Source organism: Mytilus edulis, chromosome 4, assembly GCF_963676685.1.
Source record: "Mytilus edulis chromosome 4, xbMytEdul2.2, whole genome shotgun sequence".
NCBI lineage: Eukaryota > Metazoa > Mollusca > Bivalvia > Mytilida > Mytilidae > Mytilus > Mytilus edulis.
Genome location: NC_092347.1, coordinates 83,363,178 through 83,382,621, shown reverse-complemented (window position 1 = coordinate 83,382,621; position 19,444 = coordinate 83,363,178). Strand labels below are relative to the sequence as shown.

The window sequence follows — 19,444 nt, the reverse complement described above, 5'->3', positions numbered from 1 at the left end:
TAATCAAATGGCAAATCAAAAGCGCAAACTCATCAAACGCATGGATACCAACTGTCATATTCCTGACCCGTGGTGTTTCGAGTAATGACCTTTTTCAACAGGACTGATGAAACTATCGGAGACAAAGCGTCCTCCAGCAATTGCATTGACCCACGGTGGTCAGAGTCTACGGAAATCCAATAAAATGTCTTTGTACTGTAACTATTGTATAACGATTACAAATAAAATTGTATAGATGATGGTACAAATTAAATCAAAGCAAACAATAAAACAGAGAGACCGTTAGCTGCATATTTGTGATACTTTTTATTATAAACCGAATAAGATTAGTCAGTAATAGCCTTTTATTTTTGAAAAAAAAATTATATATAAATTTGAGGAGTCATGCTTACAATATGATACATTAATAGATTTAAATATATTTAGAATATAAGTTCATATTCACGCTTTAATAAACATAAGTATTTATATCGGACATAGACGGTAGAAATTATAGTAAAGGATTTATTGAATGGATATTTCTTTAATGATACAAAAAAGGATAGAAGGGTCGGATTACCATGATTACCAAACTTGATGTTGGACATTATAGAAAACATCAACACCCAACACCCAGCACCCAACTCCTTATACAACAAATGTGTATATACAACGACACAGAGCGACAAACAACAACAACGTCTACGTGTAAGTATGAAGGAAATTAATCATTTAAATTACAAATGCACTTCAAGTTTAGTGTATCATGTTCGCCAAATGTGTGTATAGAAATTTAATACTAGAAGAAATTTATCAAACGAGCTTTTATTTTTTAGAATGAAATTAAACTTTAATGAACATGTAGCACTATTCATTTTCATCTGTTTTAAAACATTAACATGATAAAGTACTTGTACCATGAATACAATATTCTTCTTTTTTTGTAGAAGAATCAAAATGACACGTTGAAATATGGAAAAGACGCTATACCTACATAGTGATGTTCACAGATTGCAAAATAGTATTTATATTATTATAACCTGAAGAATCTGCAGATTAAAATGGACGAATCAACCGCAGTAAAAGGTGCAGAAGACGCTATTTTAACAAATGACTTAGAGAAACTAAAGAATATAATTTCCGGGTTAGGCAGTATAAAAGATTTTACACAAGAGAATGCGACGAACTTGATTTGCAAACAACTTTACAATGCTGTTCAAAATGCCAGTATAGAAATGGTAAAATTTCTTGTAGAGAAAGGTGCAAATATCAATTACGTAGATTGCTCCAAGCAATCTATTTTGGGCGTAGCAATTTCCAAAAATATTCCTGACATTGAGAATATTCTAGAGTTCTTATTAGAAAACGGAGCTGATATAAATCACGAAAACATTAATGGTCAATCTGATTTTATGTATTTAATGGACAGCGATAAACTAACATATAGCTATTTGTTGGACGTAATTGATAGTGTCAGCAACGTACATGAGAAAAATTATCGAACTGGCGGGAGTTTTCTACATATCACCGGCGAGCGTGTTCATGATAAAAACAGAGTTGATATGCTTAAGAAATTGTTGAAAATGGGGTTGGACGTTAATTTTTTAGACAACAATGACGATTCACCGCTCCATGTTATGTGTGGTATTGCATGTTATAGTTCGATAATGTTTCTTTTAGCGAATGGTGCGAACATTAAAGCGAGAAACAGATTAGGTGAGACAGTCTTGCATTATCTCGCGTGCAGTAACGAATTTGATGGCTACTCCGAATCTCTGAAACTATTGATAGACAGTGGTGTTGATATAAATGAGTTAGACTATGCAGGGAGAACATGTGTTCACCATTCTTTGCTGTCGAAGGATACAACACCCAAGGCTGTCAAGGAATTGATAAAATACGGTGTAAAAATTAATGTGCAGGATTGTTTAGGACAAAATGAAATTTCATTTGCAGTTCAAAAAGTTGACCTATTAGAATATACAGAAGTTTCTGATTTTGAACGTCGCTGTGAAGTTATCAAAATGTTATCACAGGAAAATGTTGATATAAACAATGCTGATATTTATGGTATTACACCACTCCATCTGTCTACAACCTTTGGACCAGGTGACCTGGATATACTAGTCACATTGCTTGACATAGGAGTAGATGTTACGAGAAAAACAAAAACGGGAGCTACAGCTCTTCACTGGGCATGTAAAGTGTACAACATGGCCCATGTTTTAATTTTTACGTACCGACAAAATGGCTACAATGTAGATGTTACAGACAAATATGGCTCAACAGCACTTCATTGGGCTGTTTGGTATAGAAATGTGCAAGCATGTCAGAGTTTACTACAGTATGGTGCCGATGTAAATATTCAAGACATGGCGGGAAAAACGGCAATTGACCTGGCAACAACTTTACACTTTGATGATTTTCACAGTTTGTTGACCACATATGAAACCATGGAATCGCTTGAACTTCAAGAGATCCCATATTTTGTTGCCCACTTTTAAAATACATAAGAAAAGAAAATGACATAGCCGATGTCGAAGAATATATCGAGCACGTCAACCGTCACAAGATTTCTCTGTGTAAATCTATTAATATTGTGTTAGGATCTTCTAATATGGGCATGTTCTATGAAATTGAGGAAAATATCACTGTTCCAGAGAAAATTGATAATTTGATGCAATTGCTTTCCGCCAGAGTGACTGATAAAAATAAGTTATTTCGTTGTGAACTTCGATTGGCTGGTAGTTCATTAGAAGGAACAAAAGTAAGACTTCGAGATGAATTCGATTACCTTTGGTGTTTGAAAGAATTCGGAGTGGCATTCGTTCCTGTTGAGTCTACTGCATATCCTGAAAGTTTTGTTAAACTTCGATTAAAGGATGATCGAAATTGCCTTCGATTTTCTCATTACATTAACCATGAAAACTTTCTAGACTGCAAGTTACTTACTCGGCATCTATATAGTTTATTAAACGAAGAGATTAAGAACATTCTTAAAGACCAAATTGATTTCGTATGTCTGAAATTTTTGAATGAAATCTCTCATGGTACTTCCAGTTTGGTGTTATGTTATTTCGGATGCCAAGCAAAGTCATTCCCAATATCAATAGATGTCGTTCCTACTGTTTGGTTTAATGGATGGACTCCTGTAGAATTTCCTGTGGGACAATCACACTTGCTACATGATAATTCAAATGATCTAATGTTTTCAGTTGTCTTTAAGACACCAGACATGTTTCATGTTAAAGATTATACCACGTTTTATCGAATATCGTATGCGTACATTGAACAAAATATATTAAAATCAATACCATTCCATATTAAGAAGGGATATATTATCCTGAAATCGCTTTGTGAAACAGGATATTTTCCAAAGACCATCGATCACGATAAAAACAGAACATTAGAAAAATATATTACAACTTATCATCTTAAAACATGTTTCTTGCATGAATTGGAAAATGCTAAACGAGGGAACGATTCAGATTTCGAGGTTTGTCCGGAAAACGCCATAGAAAGTTACAATATTTCAATTCAATGGGCCAAAAAAATTCTTGGCCACATGGGGAAATGTTTTCGTAAAGGATCTTTACCTTCATTTTTCAATCCGAGTAAGAGTTTAGTGAGTTATGAAGGAATGGGTCACGATGGCATGATAGAACAAGACTTATTCCTGCAACTGATATCGTTGTTCGAACAACTGATTAATACTGCTGCTGAGTCTGAACTGTTATGCAGTTGAAATTGCTTTGAAATATCTTCATATAAAGAATTGGTTGATTTGCTAGATGTCAAATGATTCAATTGGATTTAAGATTTCCAATTTTTTAACTGATAACGATAGCAATGTTATGGTGTAACTGTGTTAACTATATTTTGATTTACGAACTTTACCAAAAGAGAGAAATTCCGGAGATTTGTTACTTAAGTAACTCAAAAGATGCAGCATCGGTAGTATCACGTTGTAACAATTGTTCACAGATCATTGTCATATAATATCATTAAAAAAATATATTACATAACGATTTTCTTCAATTTATTCGTAAATAAAATGATAAGTTATGATTACCAATGAGTAGATACTGCGAAGTGGGTAAGAATTCGAGATGAATTCGATTAACTTTGGTGTTTGGAAGAATTCGGAAAGACATTCGTTCCTGTTGAGTCTACTGCATATCCTGAAAGTTTTGTCAAACTTCAATTAAAGGATGATCGTATAAATGTTAGATAAGGCTACATGTTTGTCAAGCAAAACACATTTGTCCTAATCATTAAATTTTATCTAACGTTTAGATCTGTGGCCAATCTTATCATCTAGCTTCGGTGTAGTCTTCATGGTAAAATTAATAGTAAAACAAGTGCTAACAGGGATAAGGGTGTAACACATGATGCAGTTAAGAGTCTGAGGAGCAAGCATATTATATCATTCAATGTTCTGAAACTATTCATTTGTGCTTATTTTCTTTAATACTACAGTTTTGTTGTACTTGTTCCATCTCTGAATTATATAAGATGTTATAAGGGAGACGGATTAATATAAGGGAAACCTTGTTTCCGAATCCCTTTGTAATATTGTATCACTGTATTTATATGTGTATGTCATGTACATGATTTTTTGAAATAAAATATGTTTAAAGTATATAAGATGTTGGGTCAAGTAAATGTACTCGCGGCAGACTCGTCATTTTTGGCCATAGATTTAAAGCAGTGTAGCTATCAAGGGACACTAAGTCTCTCGTCAAGATATTTTTAAGTGTTCTATTTATCAAAAGTACTCACTTTAGCAAATTGTCCCGGTCGTTAATTATCTTTCATGACCTACCCCAAGTTATTTTTTTTCAATCAGATTTCAATATAACCATGACACATATCAGGAATGTACAACAAAACAGACTAATTTGGTGCGTCTGTCATTGTGTTGCCGGTGTGTTTATTTTACTCCAAAAATAATATTTGTGTTGAGCATTCATATTTGATAAAAATTAAGATAGGGAAACAACTCTAAGTGATGTTTTCACTGAAAGTAATTTTATCAATTCTCTAGTCTTCACGAGTGTGTTTCGTTTCGTAAATGTATAAAATTTGGAGTGGAACATTTATTTTCGTGAAAAATTTACATGGAAAACAACTGTCAGTGATAAATGTTTTCACTGAAAGCAATCGATTATCCTAATTTTTAAGCGAGGTATTTCATTTTTGTCTTAGGCTAAGGTTGCAATTTCCGACCGTAATAATTTTTGCCATTCGCAATGACCGTTTTATGTTTTTAACTTAGAAAGTTAGTATTGTCGGTCTTTGAGTAAATTGTCTATGAGTGTAGTTGAAAAACTTGAAAATCTCGCTTATTCAGAACACTGATAAATCAAATGCGTCCAATTATCCTCTAACTAACTTTTGTAATAAAAAAAAGGGGGACGGGTTGCCTACCGGTACAACATTTTGTTCAAATTTTTTTTAAAGAGAAACGAGTCAAGTGATTTAATTATCAAGCACATTTACTCAAAGTGTTACTGAGGTGCGTCGGTATGTAGAGCCATCAAGACCTTCGCATTGATAACCTTGAAATACTGTATATATATGTTCCAGACCATATGAGTATTTGGACCATACACGTATGGTCATGACCATACGCGTGTTATCGTATGGTCCGACCATACGCGTATGGCGTATGGTCGGGCCATATGAGTATATATTCGTTTGGTTAATAACGGGCCTGACCATATGAGTATTGGGACCATATAGATATAAAAAAAAAATCAAATATGCATTAGAAACGTTTCAATTATACAATGAACTTTATCTTAAAAAAGACAATGATGATTTCATAGACATGTATTAATTTTACAATTCTAGGGCTACATCAACATTAAATATTATCTAATTGTATTATCTTGCATGTATACTTGTATGACATTTACCTCTACACGATACCATAGCGTTTCTGCATTTGTACGTCTTGGTTGTGTACGATCCTTTTCAGTTACACATTTTGCTTGCGAGTGAAAAGCTAGCCTTTTTTGCAGCTGTGTGCAGTGAAACCAAGGTCTACGGTTTTTTAAGAAGCTCTAATTCTCCAATATCGTTACATGGCTGCAGTACACCATATTCTTCACAGGACAACTTTAATAATTATGATCCTTGCCGGGGTTGTCACCTACTTTATTCAATAAACGTGGTAAATTATCAGACGCCTTGTCTACCACCGGTAGTCATACGTAAAGAAACAAATCTTCCGTTTACAATATGTGCATTTCATATTTACATCTTTTTATTGTTCTTACAAATAGTAATTAAAATTAACTGTGTGAAACTGCTTACTTTTATTTAGTTAATCTTTTTTATTATTAAACAAGTATGGACACAGACGCAAATTGTCAGTGGGGTTAAAAGTCGTTACAAATGTATTGAAAGCTAGACTGGAAATGTGTATTAACAAATTGAGTTGATGTGTACATGTCTTCATTCAAATGCATTGACTGATAAAAAAAAAGGGGGCTTCAACTTCCACCCCTCTCTATGAATAAGTTGTTTGAGTGTTTGAATATGGAGTTTGTTAATAAATAGCTGCACAGTAAGCGCATGATATGTCTCCAATGGGTTTTCAATGTAGCCAGAAACTCCTGCACTTATAGGTGTCCAAAAACTATAAAATCCCTTCTTTTTTTAAGCATATATAAAAATTCATAACACAGAAATGTATAATCTGAAATTTATTACAATCAAAAGGGACCTTAGGTCAATAGTTTAAACAATTCACCAAAGTTTAATTAAAGGTGATGGATGCATTTTTGTGTTATTGTTCAAAATTGGAAAATTCTCTCTTTTTTAAGGATAAAATCTCTCTTCATAACATGGAAACGAAAATTCTAAAATTTATAAAATCGATGTGGAGCTAATGTCAATAGATATAAGCATTTCAACAAAGTTTCTTGAAAGTAGGGGAAGTGTTTTCTAGTTATTGTCTGAAGTGTGGATGATGGACTGATAGACAACAGTATACTATAATATGTTGTGTGTGAGACATTGGTATAATAAAAAGGTTTTGAATGAATAATGATTAGAAACTGTTTAATGCAGTTATTGAGGGAACGACAGTGAAGAAATTGCCGAGATCAATGCGTTTGAATCCTAAGAATTCAATTTTTGTTGAAATGAAATAAAGTTCAATTTTTTACCCTTTGGATCTTAATGTAGACCAATTTGAAAACGGGACAATCCTGTGCAATTGAATATTTCTGGCTATTGGCAATACTGTGCAATTGAAAATTTCTTGCTATTGCGCAATATTGTGCAATTAGATATTTCTTGCTATTGTGCAATACTGTGCAATTGAAGATTTCTTGCTATTGCAGAATACTGCGCAATTGAAAATTTCTTGCTATTGCACAATATAGTATAATAATTTATGATCCCGATTTGGACCAACTTGAAAACTGGGCCCATAATCAAAAATCTAAGTACATGTTAAGACTCACCATATCAAAGAACCCCAAGAATTCAATTCTTATTAAAATCAAGCTTATTTTAATTTTGGACCCTTTAGACTTTAATGTAGACCAATTAGAAAACAGGACCTAAAATTAAAAATTTGGACATGGTTAGATTTGGCAGCACAATACCGTAATTCATTTTTTTGCTGAAATCAAACAAAGTTTAATTTTGGCCCCTTATTCCTTGGGACCAAAACTCCAAAATTAATCCAAACCTTCCTTTTGTGGTCATAAACCTTTGTAGATTTCTATTAACTTATACTAAAGTTATTGTTCAAAAACCAAGAAAAATGCTTATTTGGGGCCTGTCTGTTGGAACTAAAATTACCAAAATCTATCCCAACCCTCCTTATGTGGCCATAGACCTTATGTTAAAATATCATAGATTTCTGTTTACTAATACTTAAGTTATAGAGCAAAAACCAAGAACAATTCTTATTTGGCCCCTTATTCCTAAACTGTTGAGACCAAAATACCCCAAATCAATCCCACCCTTCCTTTCATGGTCATAAATCTTGTGTCTAAATTTCATATATATCTATTTTACTTTTACTGAAGTTAGAGTGCGAAAACCGAATGTCTTTGGATGAAGACGAAGATGCCAACGTGATTCCAATGTACAACCAAAAAGTTTTCAATTTTTGCGGTTGTATAAAAATGATCTCAAATCAAATTTTTAATGGAGTTTGCAACAGTAATTATTCAACTACTCATTTTAATACATCATAAAGTATTAAAGTGTAAATGTCATAGTCATGGTGATGATGCCTCCGCTAGCATATAACGTTATAAAGGTACATAAATCAAGAACTGTAAAAGTGAAGCTGCTAAAAATTGAACTTAAACCGAGTTTAGAGGTACCGGTAATAAGCATTATATACACATTTCACTAAATTTAGTTGAGACAAACTTGAGAAATTTTTCCATTTGTGAAAGGGGATAACCCTAGAATGATAATCAAAGTGCTTGTAATCACCGAATGGCTATTAAAGACTGCTTAAATTTATCAGTTGGTAGTAAAGTGAATTTTGCATTGTATATTGTATATATAGCATTATTTTTAGTCGATTCAACTACTATTCTGGACAGAGAAAGATAACTCCAATTTTCAAAGAAGATTTCATAAAGCAATGGTTTTAGGTTATATTAATTCAACAACCATTCTGGACAAAGAAAGATAACTCCAATTTATTGTCTTGAATCTACAAAAATGTTTGTTTTTGGCCCTCAATTCCTCGACTGTTTGCCCCATAACCCACAAAATAGACCCCAAACTTCTACTTATGGTATTAAATATTATGGTACAGTTTCAGAACAATTGAAATACTTATACACAACTTTTTGTACTGACACAAGATTAATGCTTGTTTTGGGCACCTTTGGAACCTTTATTCATAAACCTTAGGGACTATATATATATATAACCGCCCCAAAACAATCCCAAGCTTCCTTTTATGATTATAAATATTATGTTATAATTAAATGGCTTCCTTTTTACTTATACTGAAGTTATTATCTGGAAACCATCCGTCTTGGGAAGACGACGACAGGATACCTACATGTATTTCAACTGCAAAAATTTCTGTGGTTGTATAAAAATTTCAAATATGTACAATGAAATAGAGTTTTAGAAATTGATAAGCCTAGATAGGCCTTATAATTTTCCCCCACATAGTTGAAGGACCATTTACACTCAGGACCGAGTCATAAGTAGGCAGTACAGTCTACAGATGTATTAAAACAACCTAGCATCATATTGCTAGTAGTGGGAGTAGCATTCTCGGGAAAATTTGTTCTTTTTTTTCATAATATGTTTGGTTCAAATCAAAATAGAATGCTTTTATCTCCCTAATACTTACATTGTAAATAGAGGTGGTACTACTTTGACAAATCCTTGTACATGTACATGAGAGTTTTCTGTCAAATCTTTATTTCACAAAGAATGAATTGCATAACAATGAAATGAGCTCAAAGCAAAGTACTTTAATAATACACTTAGACAAAGAGCTAAATCCAGTGATATACTTTGTACTACAGGTCCTTCATTAACATCCATTGACCAAAACCATATCTCATCAACATTCCATACTACATGGTTGGATTCTGAAGTCCTGAAAAAGACATGATTTTTTTTATCATATTTTAAGTATATAAACACAGGTTTAAACTTTCTTGTTGTATAATCATTCCGTATCTAGCAACTATCAATTTGCTTAATGCACATATTGATATATGTTGAGTGTACCTCTGTTGGAAATAAGAACACACAAACCTCCACCTAGTTTTAGTCAATGGACAAAACATTCAAAACTATAAAATATTATAGATCTAAGACTTGTCAGTGTCTATTTACCATTGCCACTGAATCAGTGATATATGTATTGTACACATAATTATATACATGCAAGACTAAAATTATAAAGTCCATACATGTTTGTATATAAGACTAAAACTGACATTCATTCCCAAAGTCATTTTCAAATCTGACTTCATGGTAAAATAAGATTCCATATCTACAACCAATTAAAAGGAAAAATCCCTCTGATAGACTAGCATTTAAATCCGATTTCTAAAATGGAAGCTAGGTCACCTTGGAACTTAGAACTAAAAAAAATCGAAACAATATATCTGATATATTTCAAATGCATGTACATGAAATAATATAAATCTCTAAAATTCACCATATTGTTCCCTTTTTCATCTTCTGTTAGATACTGTATATCCAGTGGCGGATCCAGAAATTTTCTCAAGTGGGGGCCCACTGACTGACCTAAGAGGGGGCTCGCTCAAGTCATGATTCAGTGATTCCCTATATAAGCAAACAAATTTTTTCTCAAAAAGCAGGCCCCCCCCCCCTAAATCCGCCTCTGATATCAACCTCTAGATGTCTTTCAATTACATTCAGTTTAGTGTGGGTTGATCTTTGATTGTTGTACATGTTACAACCAGATTCCCGGCAGGGGGCAACTTTGTAAGACCGCAGAGGTTCAAGCTTAGATTTTGAAATAAGGGGGAAAATGTAACCTTTTCAATTTATAAAACAGGCTCAACATATCATTTCTAAACATATATAAACATATTCTAAATTGTGGACACACCTTCATTAAATATCCTACTTCAATTAGTGGAGGAGATCAAATTAAAAAGTTGCAATGGTTAAATACTCCAATCACAGTCTTTCCTGCTAAAATCTCATGTGTAGAATGTGATAGATGGTTTTTGGGTCTATATATTGTCCTTGATATTGAGGTTATTTTGACACAGCAAAATATAAAGAAAATGTAAACTATGATCTGGAAATTGACTTCGTTTTCGCAAAAAAAGCCCACATAAACTGAACTTTAAATGCAAAAGACCTCTAAATGGCTAACAAATATTGCTATATAAAAGAATAGTCCATGATTATACATGTACATGATCAGAGCTCCAGATAAGAATTCATAAATTGGTGTTTTTACCCACCATTTTCTTATATAATTGGGTGATAAAGTTTTTTAATTGCATTATCAATTCCAATTCACCCCTCAGGTTAATATCAAATTGGGTTTTTCACCACCAAGCTCCTTCATGTATTGGGTTTTTTCATCAACACAATATTGAATATTTAGGCAATATCAACCCCAATTTTTTTCCATCTTAAATTAATACATGTAATATGTTTCTGTCTTTGTTTAGCTCTTTTATTTGGTTTAGGGTTTTGGTTAGGGTTATTTGCTAGCTGTTTTATTTGGTTTATTCACTGAGAAGCAATTGTAGGTTAAATTTGTGTCCAGTTTCAAACAGTTTTTTTTCAAAAAAAGGATATGTGTATTCACAGGCACTCGTCTTATACCTTTATATGATAAATTCTGAGACCAGTGCCTGATCAGTGGCTGTGTGCATGGTGTGTGTATTCATTAATTAACCGTAAAATGACTAAACCAGATGCTTCGCAGGGCGTAGCTTTATACGACCGCAGAGGTTGAACCCTGAACGGTTGGGGCAAGTTTGGACACAACATTCAAGCTGGATTCAGCTCTAAATTTGGATATCATTGTGATTAAATAGTTGACACAGCATAGGTTTCTGACACAGAATGAATGTGTTCTAATGAACTTAAAATTTGTGTTTTCTCTTAGAGCAATTTACTATGCTGTTCAATATTAATCCTCTCAAAAAAATGTTTGAAGAAATTTTCTTTTTATTTATGAAATTTCAAATGAGAAAAATTGAACCCAATTTTTTAATCACATTCCCCTTTCCCTTATTCCAAAACTAATCTCAATTAAAATATTCTAATGGAGTTTGCAACAATAACTACTCATTTAAATACATCATAAAATATTGAGATGTAAAAAACTGCTTGTTATCACTGAATGGTAAAAATGGTAGTAAAAAGTGAATATACATTGTATATTGTATATAACAAAGATTTAAGTTGATTCTGGACAAAGAAAGATAACTCCAATTAAAAAATTTCTTGCAATAAGATATTTCTTGCTTACTATTTTGAACAAAGAAAGATAACTCTAATTAAAAAAAAAATTGCTATTTCACAATATTGTGAAATTGGATATTTCTTGCCATTGCACAATACTGTGCAATTGAAAAGACTTGATATTGCACAATACTTAATATAATAATTTTAGATCCTGATTTGGACCAACTTGAAAACTGGGCCCATAATCAAAAATCTAAGTACATGTTTAGATTCAGCATATCAAAGAGGCCCAAGAATTAAATTTTTGTTAAAATCAAACTTAGTTTAATTTTGGACCCTTTGGACCTTAATGTAGGCCAATTTGAAAACGGGACCAAAAATGAAGAATCTACATACACAGTTAGATTTGGCATATCAAAGAACCCCATTTATTCAATTTTTGATGAAATCAAAAAAGTTTAATTTTGGACCCAGATTTGGACCAACTTGAAAACTGGGCCAATAATCAAGAATCTATATACATTTTTAGATTCAACATATCAAAGAACCCAACCGAATCATTTTTTGTCAAAATCAAACTAACTAAAGTTTAATTTTGGACCCTTTGGACCTTAATCATTAATGTAGACCAATTTGAAAACATGACCAAAAGTTAAGAATCTACATACACAGTTAGATTCGGCATATCAAAGAACCCCAATTATTCAATTTTGATGAAATCAAACAAAGTTTAATTTTGGACCCTTTGGGCCCCTTTTTCCTAAACTGTTGGGACCAAAACTCCCAAAATCAATACCAATCTTCCTTTTATGGTCATTAACCTTGTGTTTAAATTTCATAGATTTCTATTTACTTATACTAACGTTATGGTGCGAAAACCAAGAAAAATGCTTATTTGGGTCCCTTTTTAGCCCCTTATTCCTAAACTGTTTGGACCTCAACTCCCAAAATCAATACCAATCTTCCTTTTGTGGTCATAAACATTATGTTCAAATTTCATTGATTTCTATTTACTTAAACTAAAGTTATTGTGCGAAAACCAAGAATAATGCTTATTTGGGCCCTTTTTTGGCCCCTAATTCCTTAACTGTTGAAACCAAAACTCCCAAAATCAATCCCAACCTTTCTTTTGTGGTCATCAACCTTGTGTCAAAATTTCATAGATTTCTATTAACTTAAACTAAAGTTATAGTGCGAAAACCAAGAAAATGCTTATTTGGGCCCTTTTTGGCCCCTAATTCCTAAAATGTTGGGACCCAAACTCCCAAAATCAATACCAACCTTCCTTTTATGGTCATAAACCTTGTGTTAAAATTTCATAGATTTCTATTCACTTTTACTAAAGTTAGAGTGCGAAAACTAAAAGTATTCGGACGACGACGACAACGATCGACAACGACGACGACGCCAACGTGATAGCAATATACGACGAAATTTTTTTCAAAATTTGCGGTCATATAAAAATAGTATATAAACTAATTATACTTGAATGATTTTCTTTTATTCAATTTACATAAATCTGGGTTTAGTTGTATTTTATTCGAACTTTTGATTTCTGATGCTTTATCATTTCATAATTGATTGGGCCTTTCACTTTTCCAACTGAATTCGTTTTTGATGAAACCCTGTGTTTATTAGCAATGTTTTCGTTATGGTACACACACACGCCCGTGCGTTCGATGGACTGTTCCTAAAGACACTAGCTGAGTCTTGTTATCATAACTTTCCCTCAATTTTCCAAAATAAGCCGAAACATGCTTCTATTCAATATTTTAACCGGACATTCACTTTCGTTTTAATTCGATGTATGTTATGAAAAATCCCGAGCAATGCGAAAGAAAATATGACTACATGACACACGCTAATTGGATAAACACCGAGAAGATCGAAATATTTACAAAAACACGTGTACCTATCAAGCAACGGAAAACTCAAACAGGGACCCATTACAGCTACTTGATGCAGGGATCTATTTTTAGAACGACAGGAAATTTCCAATTATAAATATTATAAAAAAAAGTTTAAGCGACGACTGTAAACAGATAAGGGTAAATAACACAAACGGTAGCCAATAAAAGGGTTGAGAACTCATGGTTTTGGCATATAATTGGGTTTTCCGTTGAATTAATTGGGTTGTTGAACCCTTCAATGGACAATTGCATTGGGTTTTCTATTATTTGTATTGCGGGATCACGCAAATACGCAGCTTATCTGGAGCTCTGCATGATATTAAAGAATTCATGAAATTTACACTGATTCTGTCAGTTGAATGGACTAGAATGAGATAAGTTATATACATGTACATGATAGACATAAAGGTTTTTTCCAACAGGACTGTGGTGTAAATTAAATTAGTTGTATTTTATGGTTGATATATTTATGTATATACATGTATGTAAATCATTGGCTCTTCAACCAATGATATTTTACAATATCGATTATTTGTTTATTTTTCAGCATACTAAAAATGTTTTAACACAACACGAGCCGCGGCAAGCTTGATAGGGTGTCCTTGTAAGGCAAAATAGTGTCCTGGGAAATAGTGTCCACATGGACACTATTTCCTAGAATTTAGGTATTTGATAATGTCAATTGCCATGGAATATTGTCCCCAAAGTGGACAGATTGTCATAGCAATATCTATGAAATAGTGTCCACTTGACTACAGAATGTTATGAAATAGAGGACATTATTAAATCCTACTATTATTAACAAATTATGTCCTCCAAGGGAAGTAATACAAAGGTCAGAAAAACTAGTGGTACACTGTGACAAGCTAGATGCTGTTTTATTCATATGTCATGATGAAAGTGGATGCCATCTTGGTTTTAACAAGACAGTTAGTAAAATTACTTCTAAATATTACTTTCCAATCATTATAACACTTATAATAATCTTTATTGCAAAATTACATCCATATAAGGGTCAAGCAATACAATCAAACAATAATTTTATACTATACAATGCAATACAATGAAATACAATGTAATACAATGCAATACAATGAAATTCAATATAATACAATACAATATATAGAATAATGGAACATTAAGAGTTCAATTATAAATGTATATTAAAAAAGTTATAAATGTATATTAAAAACACCATCATAACCTTGCCTGACACGGGTCTGACTCCCTCAGTTCTAAAGACTGTTTAATGAAGACTCCAATATGACAAACAAGTTCAGGGATGGGGTTTAGAATGTGTTTGAGTTTATTGAATGCATCAAGATGTTGAAATTGTAGAACATGTAAGGAATACTAAGGTGGACATCATATCACTGAAATATAGTATTTAAATGTGTCCACTTTCAGGGACACTTTTTCATACCTGAGGACAGTTTTTCATAGATAATGTCCCGTGGACACTATTTTATGGGGGACATAATTAAATCCTACATCCTCACACAGGGTTTCCACTGGCGGTCGCCATTTTCCCAAATTTGCGAAAAATAATACTTGTGGCGATAAAAATTCGTCATTTGCTTAAGAATTTGGCGAAAGAAATATATAGAAAGATTTATTTTCCTCCTTCTTGTTTATTTACTTTTTTCGAGTTTCTCGGACTTTAACTTATCAGACAATACTCTGAATTCACCTTGACCTCAATGCATTCTAGCGTCACAATTTCAAATGACATAGGATAACATATGATCTGTCCATATACATGTATGAGGGTAGAAATGTGGGTATTTTACTGAAGTATTCTTGCCAAATGAAGATTAAACAGTAATTCTTAGACATGACCATAAAAGAGAGGGGGATAGGACCTTTATCGGGATTCCGGGATCGGGTGTTTTTAAGCTTGGGATTATCCCCCCTCATAAAATGTACACTTTTTTCCAGACGATTAAAAAATCAGCTGAATTTGACAAATCACACTATTTGTTTTCCAAAAATAACCGTAATTGGATGGGGGTTCTGTGTATTCACATTATTTGAACAACTCTCCTTGGGCCGAGAAAAAAAAGATCCCTGTTTCAGGAAACCCGACCGACCCTGTTTTTAAACCCCCACCCTAACTTTTTTATTGGATCTTTCAAAAAAAAAAATTTAAAAAAAATTATCAATCGACCCTGTTTTTGACACAGGCTTCTGATAAATGACATATTTTTTTCTCTCTTGCTTCCTCTTGCATAGAAAGGCAGTAAAACATTTTATTAATGTCAAAAGGTATTCCAAATATGTTAAAATCATAGAAATTTGCACAGCAGGTGCTTCATAAACATTGCAAATGGCCCAAGACCACAATTAATGACCCCGCTTTTCGTAGTTCCTTTTAATTAGTGTATTTTTCCTTAATTTTTTTTCTTTCCCTTCCCCACTCATTTCTTAGATTTTATTGGGTGGAAATGAAAGATGAGAGGTGAAATAATTTTTTGGATGTTGTATTTAAACTGATTTTGATATGGAATGAGTGATTAGGCCAAGTGCAAAAAGGTCATATTTACAGTTTTCGGAACATCTCTTGACTTGTCCATAGGGGTATGGATGTATATTGGCTAAATTTGTAAAAGTGATTGCTTCAATCTTTCTGAATTTTGGATATATTTTTGGACTAGTGCTATACATAAGACACACAAAAAATTTGACAAAAGTGCATGGTGCAATTTTTTTAATGATACAAAATGTTCTAAAGAAATGATAGAGAAATTAATTGTGGTCTGTGGCCAAATGGCACACTTCCGGTTTTTGATACTAATTATGGATCCGGACTTGGAAAAAACATGATAAATACTCAATAACTCAAAAATGAAATTTTGAATCATCACCAAAAAGTATACAGATATTAAGATTAATGTAACTAAGAAGTGTTTAAAGTTTTAAGCCATAATCAAGAATTGGTTTTGAGATACGGTGTGACATGTGAAAAAAACACACCCCTGTTTAAGTTGCAATGTGTCGTATCTCAAAAAGTTTTAATCTTATTTTCACCAAAAAGTATACAGATCATGTGACCATCATAAGAAACAACAATATTAAGTTTCATGAAATTTGGATAAGTCGTTCTCAAGTTACGGTGCCACATGTTTACGCTGGACAGACAGACGGACACCGGACATTTGTATACCATAATACGTCACGTCTTTGACGGACGTATAAAAAGCAGTACTAAGCGTGCATGTTACGCTAGAAACATATTCAAAGAATAAAGTTTTATAACTTTTAATGTCATATTCAATATTTATCAAAACCTAAAGGGGAGTTACATGTATTTTACTTTCTATATTTTTTCGTGGATGTCAATACACCTAATCGCTATTTATTCCATACCGGATAAATTCTAAAATTACACAACTTTTTCATCCAGTTGAAGCTATCTGGGGGCTGTTGAAACAATTCACCATGCACAATACTTTTTAATGAGACCCGTTTTAACTTATTGTAAATACTTTAAACAAAATAATTTTTTACTTCAATTTTAATTTGGAAAAAAAGTGGATCATACTCTATTAAAGTTTCTTGATGATCGCTTTCTAAAGTTTTCCTCCCTCAGCTCTCTACTAAAAAACCTTTATTTTCGGCCGCATGACCCCAACAGGAAGTTGTACATACAGTGTATGACTGTTTTTCCCAGATTGGACTAAATAGCGATAATTAAATAAGGTGTAATTTCCGGGATTGTTGAAAACTTGCATATTCATCACTATCTGATTTTGTGGTTTTAACAATCCGGACAGACAAATAGCAATAAGGTGTTTAGGAAAACATGACCTAAAACCTCCTTCATATAAGACAAAAAACATCGGAACTCATACTGAATGGTCAAATGTGTTCAATATGAAAATTTCAGTTAAGATGGTAAAATCACAAATCAGCCGTTAATGTAAATGGACTATAAGTATGACTTTTGAGCAAATTTAAAGGGAAATGACGGGAAAGGGGCAAATTAGCTTTCAAGGGGAGCAAATGCTGTTTAAATTGTTAAGCGGGTTTTAAATATAGAGGGAAAGTGGAGTCATCTTTTTAGACTTTAGACTTTAATTTAGTTACATGTACATATAACTTATGTAGACTTACCTTCTAATTCTATAGACTATTAAAAAAAAACCACACACAACTCGGAACTATTTCTAATTCACTTAGACTACTGATATGCAAACAAAAACAAAAAAAAAAATATTATAAAATAGTTATTGAAAGATTCATAAAACTTTGAAAGGATAATTCAGACACGTGTTACACGGGGAGCATGTTTGTTTACAAACAATAATGTCACGTGATCGCGCACTGACCTCGCATGCTGCATCGCCCTTACAATTCACTAATACATGTACATAACCATTTTCATGCAAACATGCAACGTGAATGTGATTGGTTATCAAATAATACAAAAATAATGCATGAACCGTTGAAGAAGAAGTTATTTCATCAAATAGATTGGATTTTCCCTTTCGACACGAATAGGTCGAGTTGACATTCCTGTCATCGGAGATAGTATTGAGATAAATGGGATAAAACGGACCGTCAAAAAGATCTGGAGAAGCACATCAGTAGAACCTTAACATAAATAAGTAATACTTACCAAAATTTCTCTAATTGATAACCTATAGAACTGAAATTTCACAAAAATACCGGTAAATAATTTTGTTGATTTGTGAGGATGCTGACAGTTCAGCATAAAAAAACGTGAATATGCAAAAGCCAGGTAATATGTTCATGATAAAGTGTGTATAAATTTTCGTAAACGAAGTTACCCGTATACTTCACCAAGAATTACATTTGAGCGCAAAGTTCTGTATGTGTGATTTGGTTGGTTTATGTAACATTTATTTAGACTGGGATCCTGGCTAATCTTGACCTTACGACGCGCAGCTAGATTGGGCCGGATCCCAGGCTAATGTAACATCGTAGAACTCAGGGTAACGGAATTTTTTGCGTTGCTATTAGATCATCATGATCATTGAGGCCATCTATTTTTATTGCGGGTTCCACATATTTAAATCGGAATTATAGAAAAAATGGAATGTTGTGAGCAGAATCAAAACAGAAATGATGAACACTGCAACATTTCCAGCAAAATATAAATAGGATGGAGGATCTGTGTATTCACATTATTTGTAAAACTCTCCTTATTCATGTGAAGCGTGTGCTTTACATCGAGGCTTATTCTTTACATCGAGGCTTATTATGCTAATCATCGACGCCACAGTACTTCAACCAATCAGACAATGTTTATTTGGGGCATTCGATCGATTTTAACTAAGATTTTGGAATATTTCAATCGAAATTATAGAAAAATGGAATGTTGTTAGTACATATAAAATAGAAAATGATGAATACTTTTAGCTAAAGATAATTTGGATGGGGGTTCTGTGTATTCACATTATTTGCACAACTCTCCTTACTGATGCCATATTTTGGAATTTCCGTGACCTAAATGGTTCGCGAAAATTAATATTTTTATATATAGTATAGTAAATATAATAAAATTTCTTTTTTTTCTTTTTCCTTTTTAATGACATGACAAGTAGAAGGGCCATACATTATGAAGAGTTTAAAAGTATTCCAAGTAACCGTGTTAATTATCCCGACCATACGCGTACGGG

At 32.8% G+C, this 19,444-nt stretch overlaps 1 protein-coding gene across 1 annotated transcript; it reads left to right on the top strand.

Moving 5' to 3' along the window:
- The first annotated feature begins 450 nt into the window (after positions 1-450).
- LOC139520774 (putative ankyrin repeat protein RF_0381) lies at positions 451-4,004 on the top strand. Its single transcript, XM_071313707.1, has 2 exons — positions 451-687; positions 927-4,004. The coding sequence occupies exon 2, from the start codon at positions 1,041-1,043 to the stop codon at positions 2,481-2,483; it is 1,443 nt and encodes a 480-aa protein (XP_071169808.1). The 5' UTR covers positions 451-687; positions 927-1,040; the 3' UTR covers positions 2,484-4,004.
- Positions 4,005-19,444: the final 15,440 nt, after the last annotated feature.

Bases quoted from the DNA above. Each gene is read 5' to 3' on its own strand.
- LOC139520774 (XM_071313707.1), top strand. From the start codon at position 1,041: ATGGACGAATCAACCGCAGTAAAAGGTGCAGAAGACGCTATTTTAACA.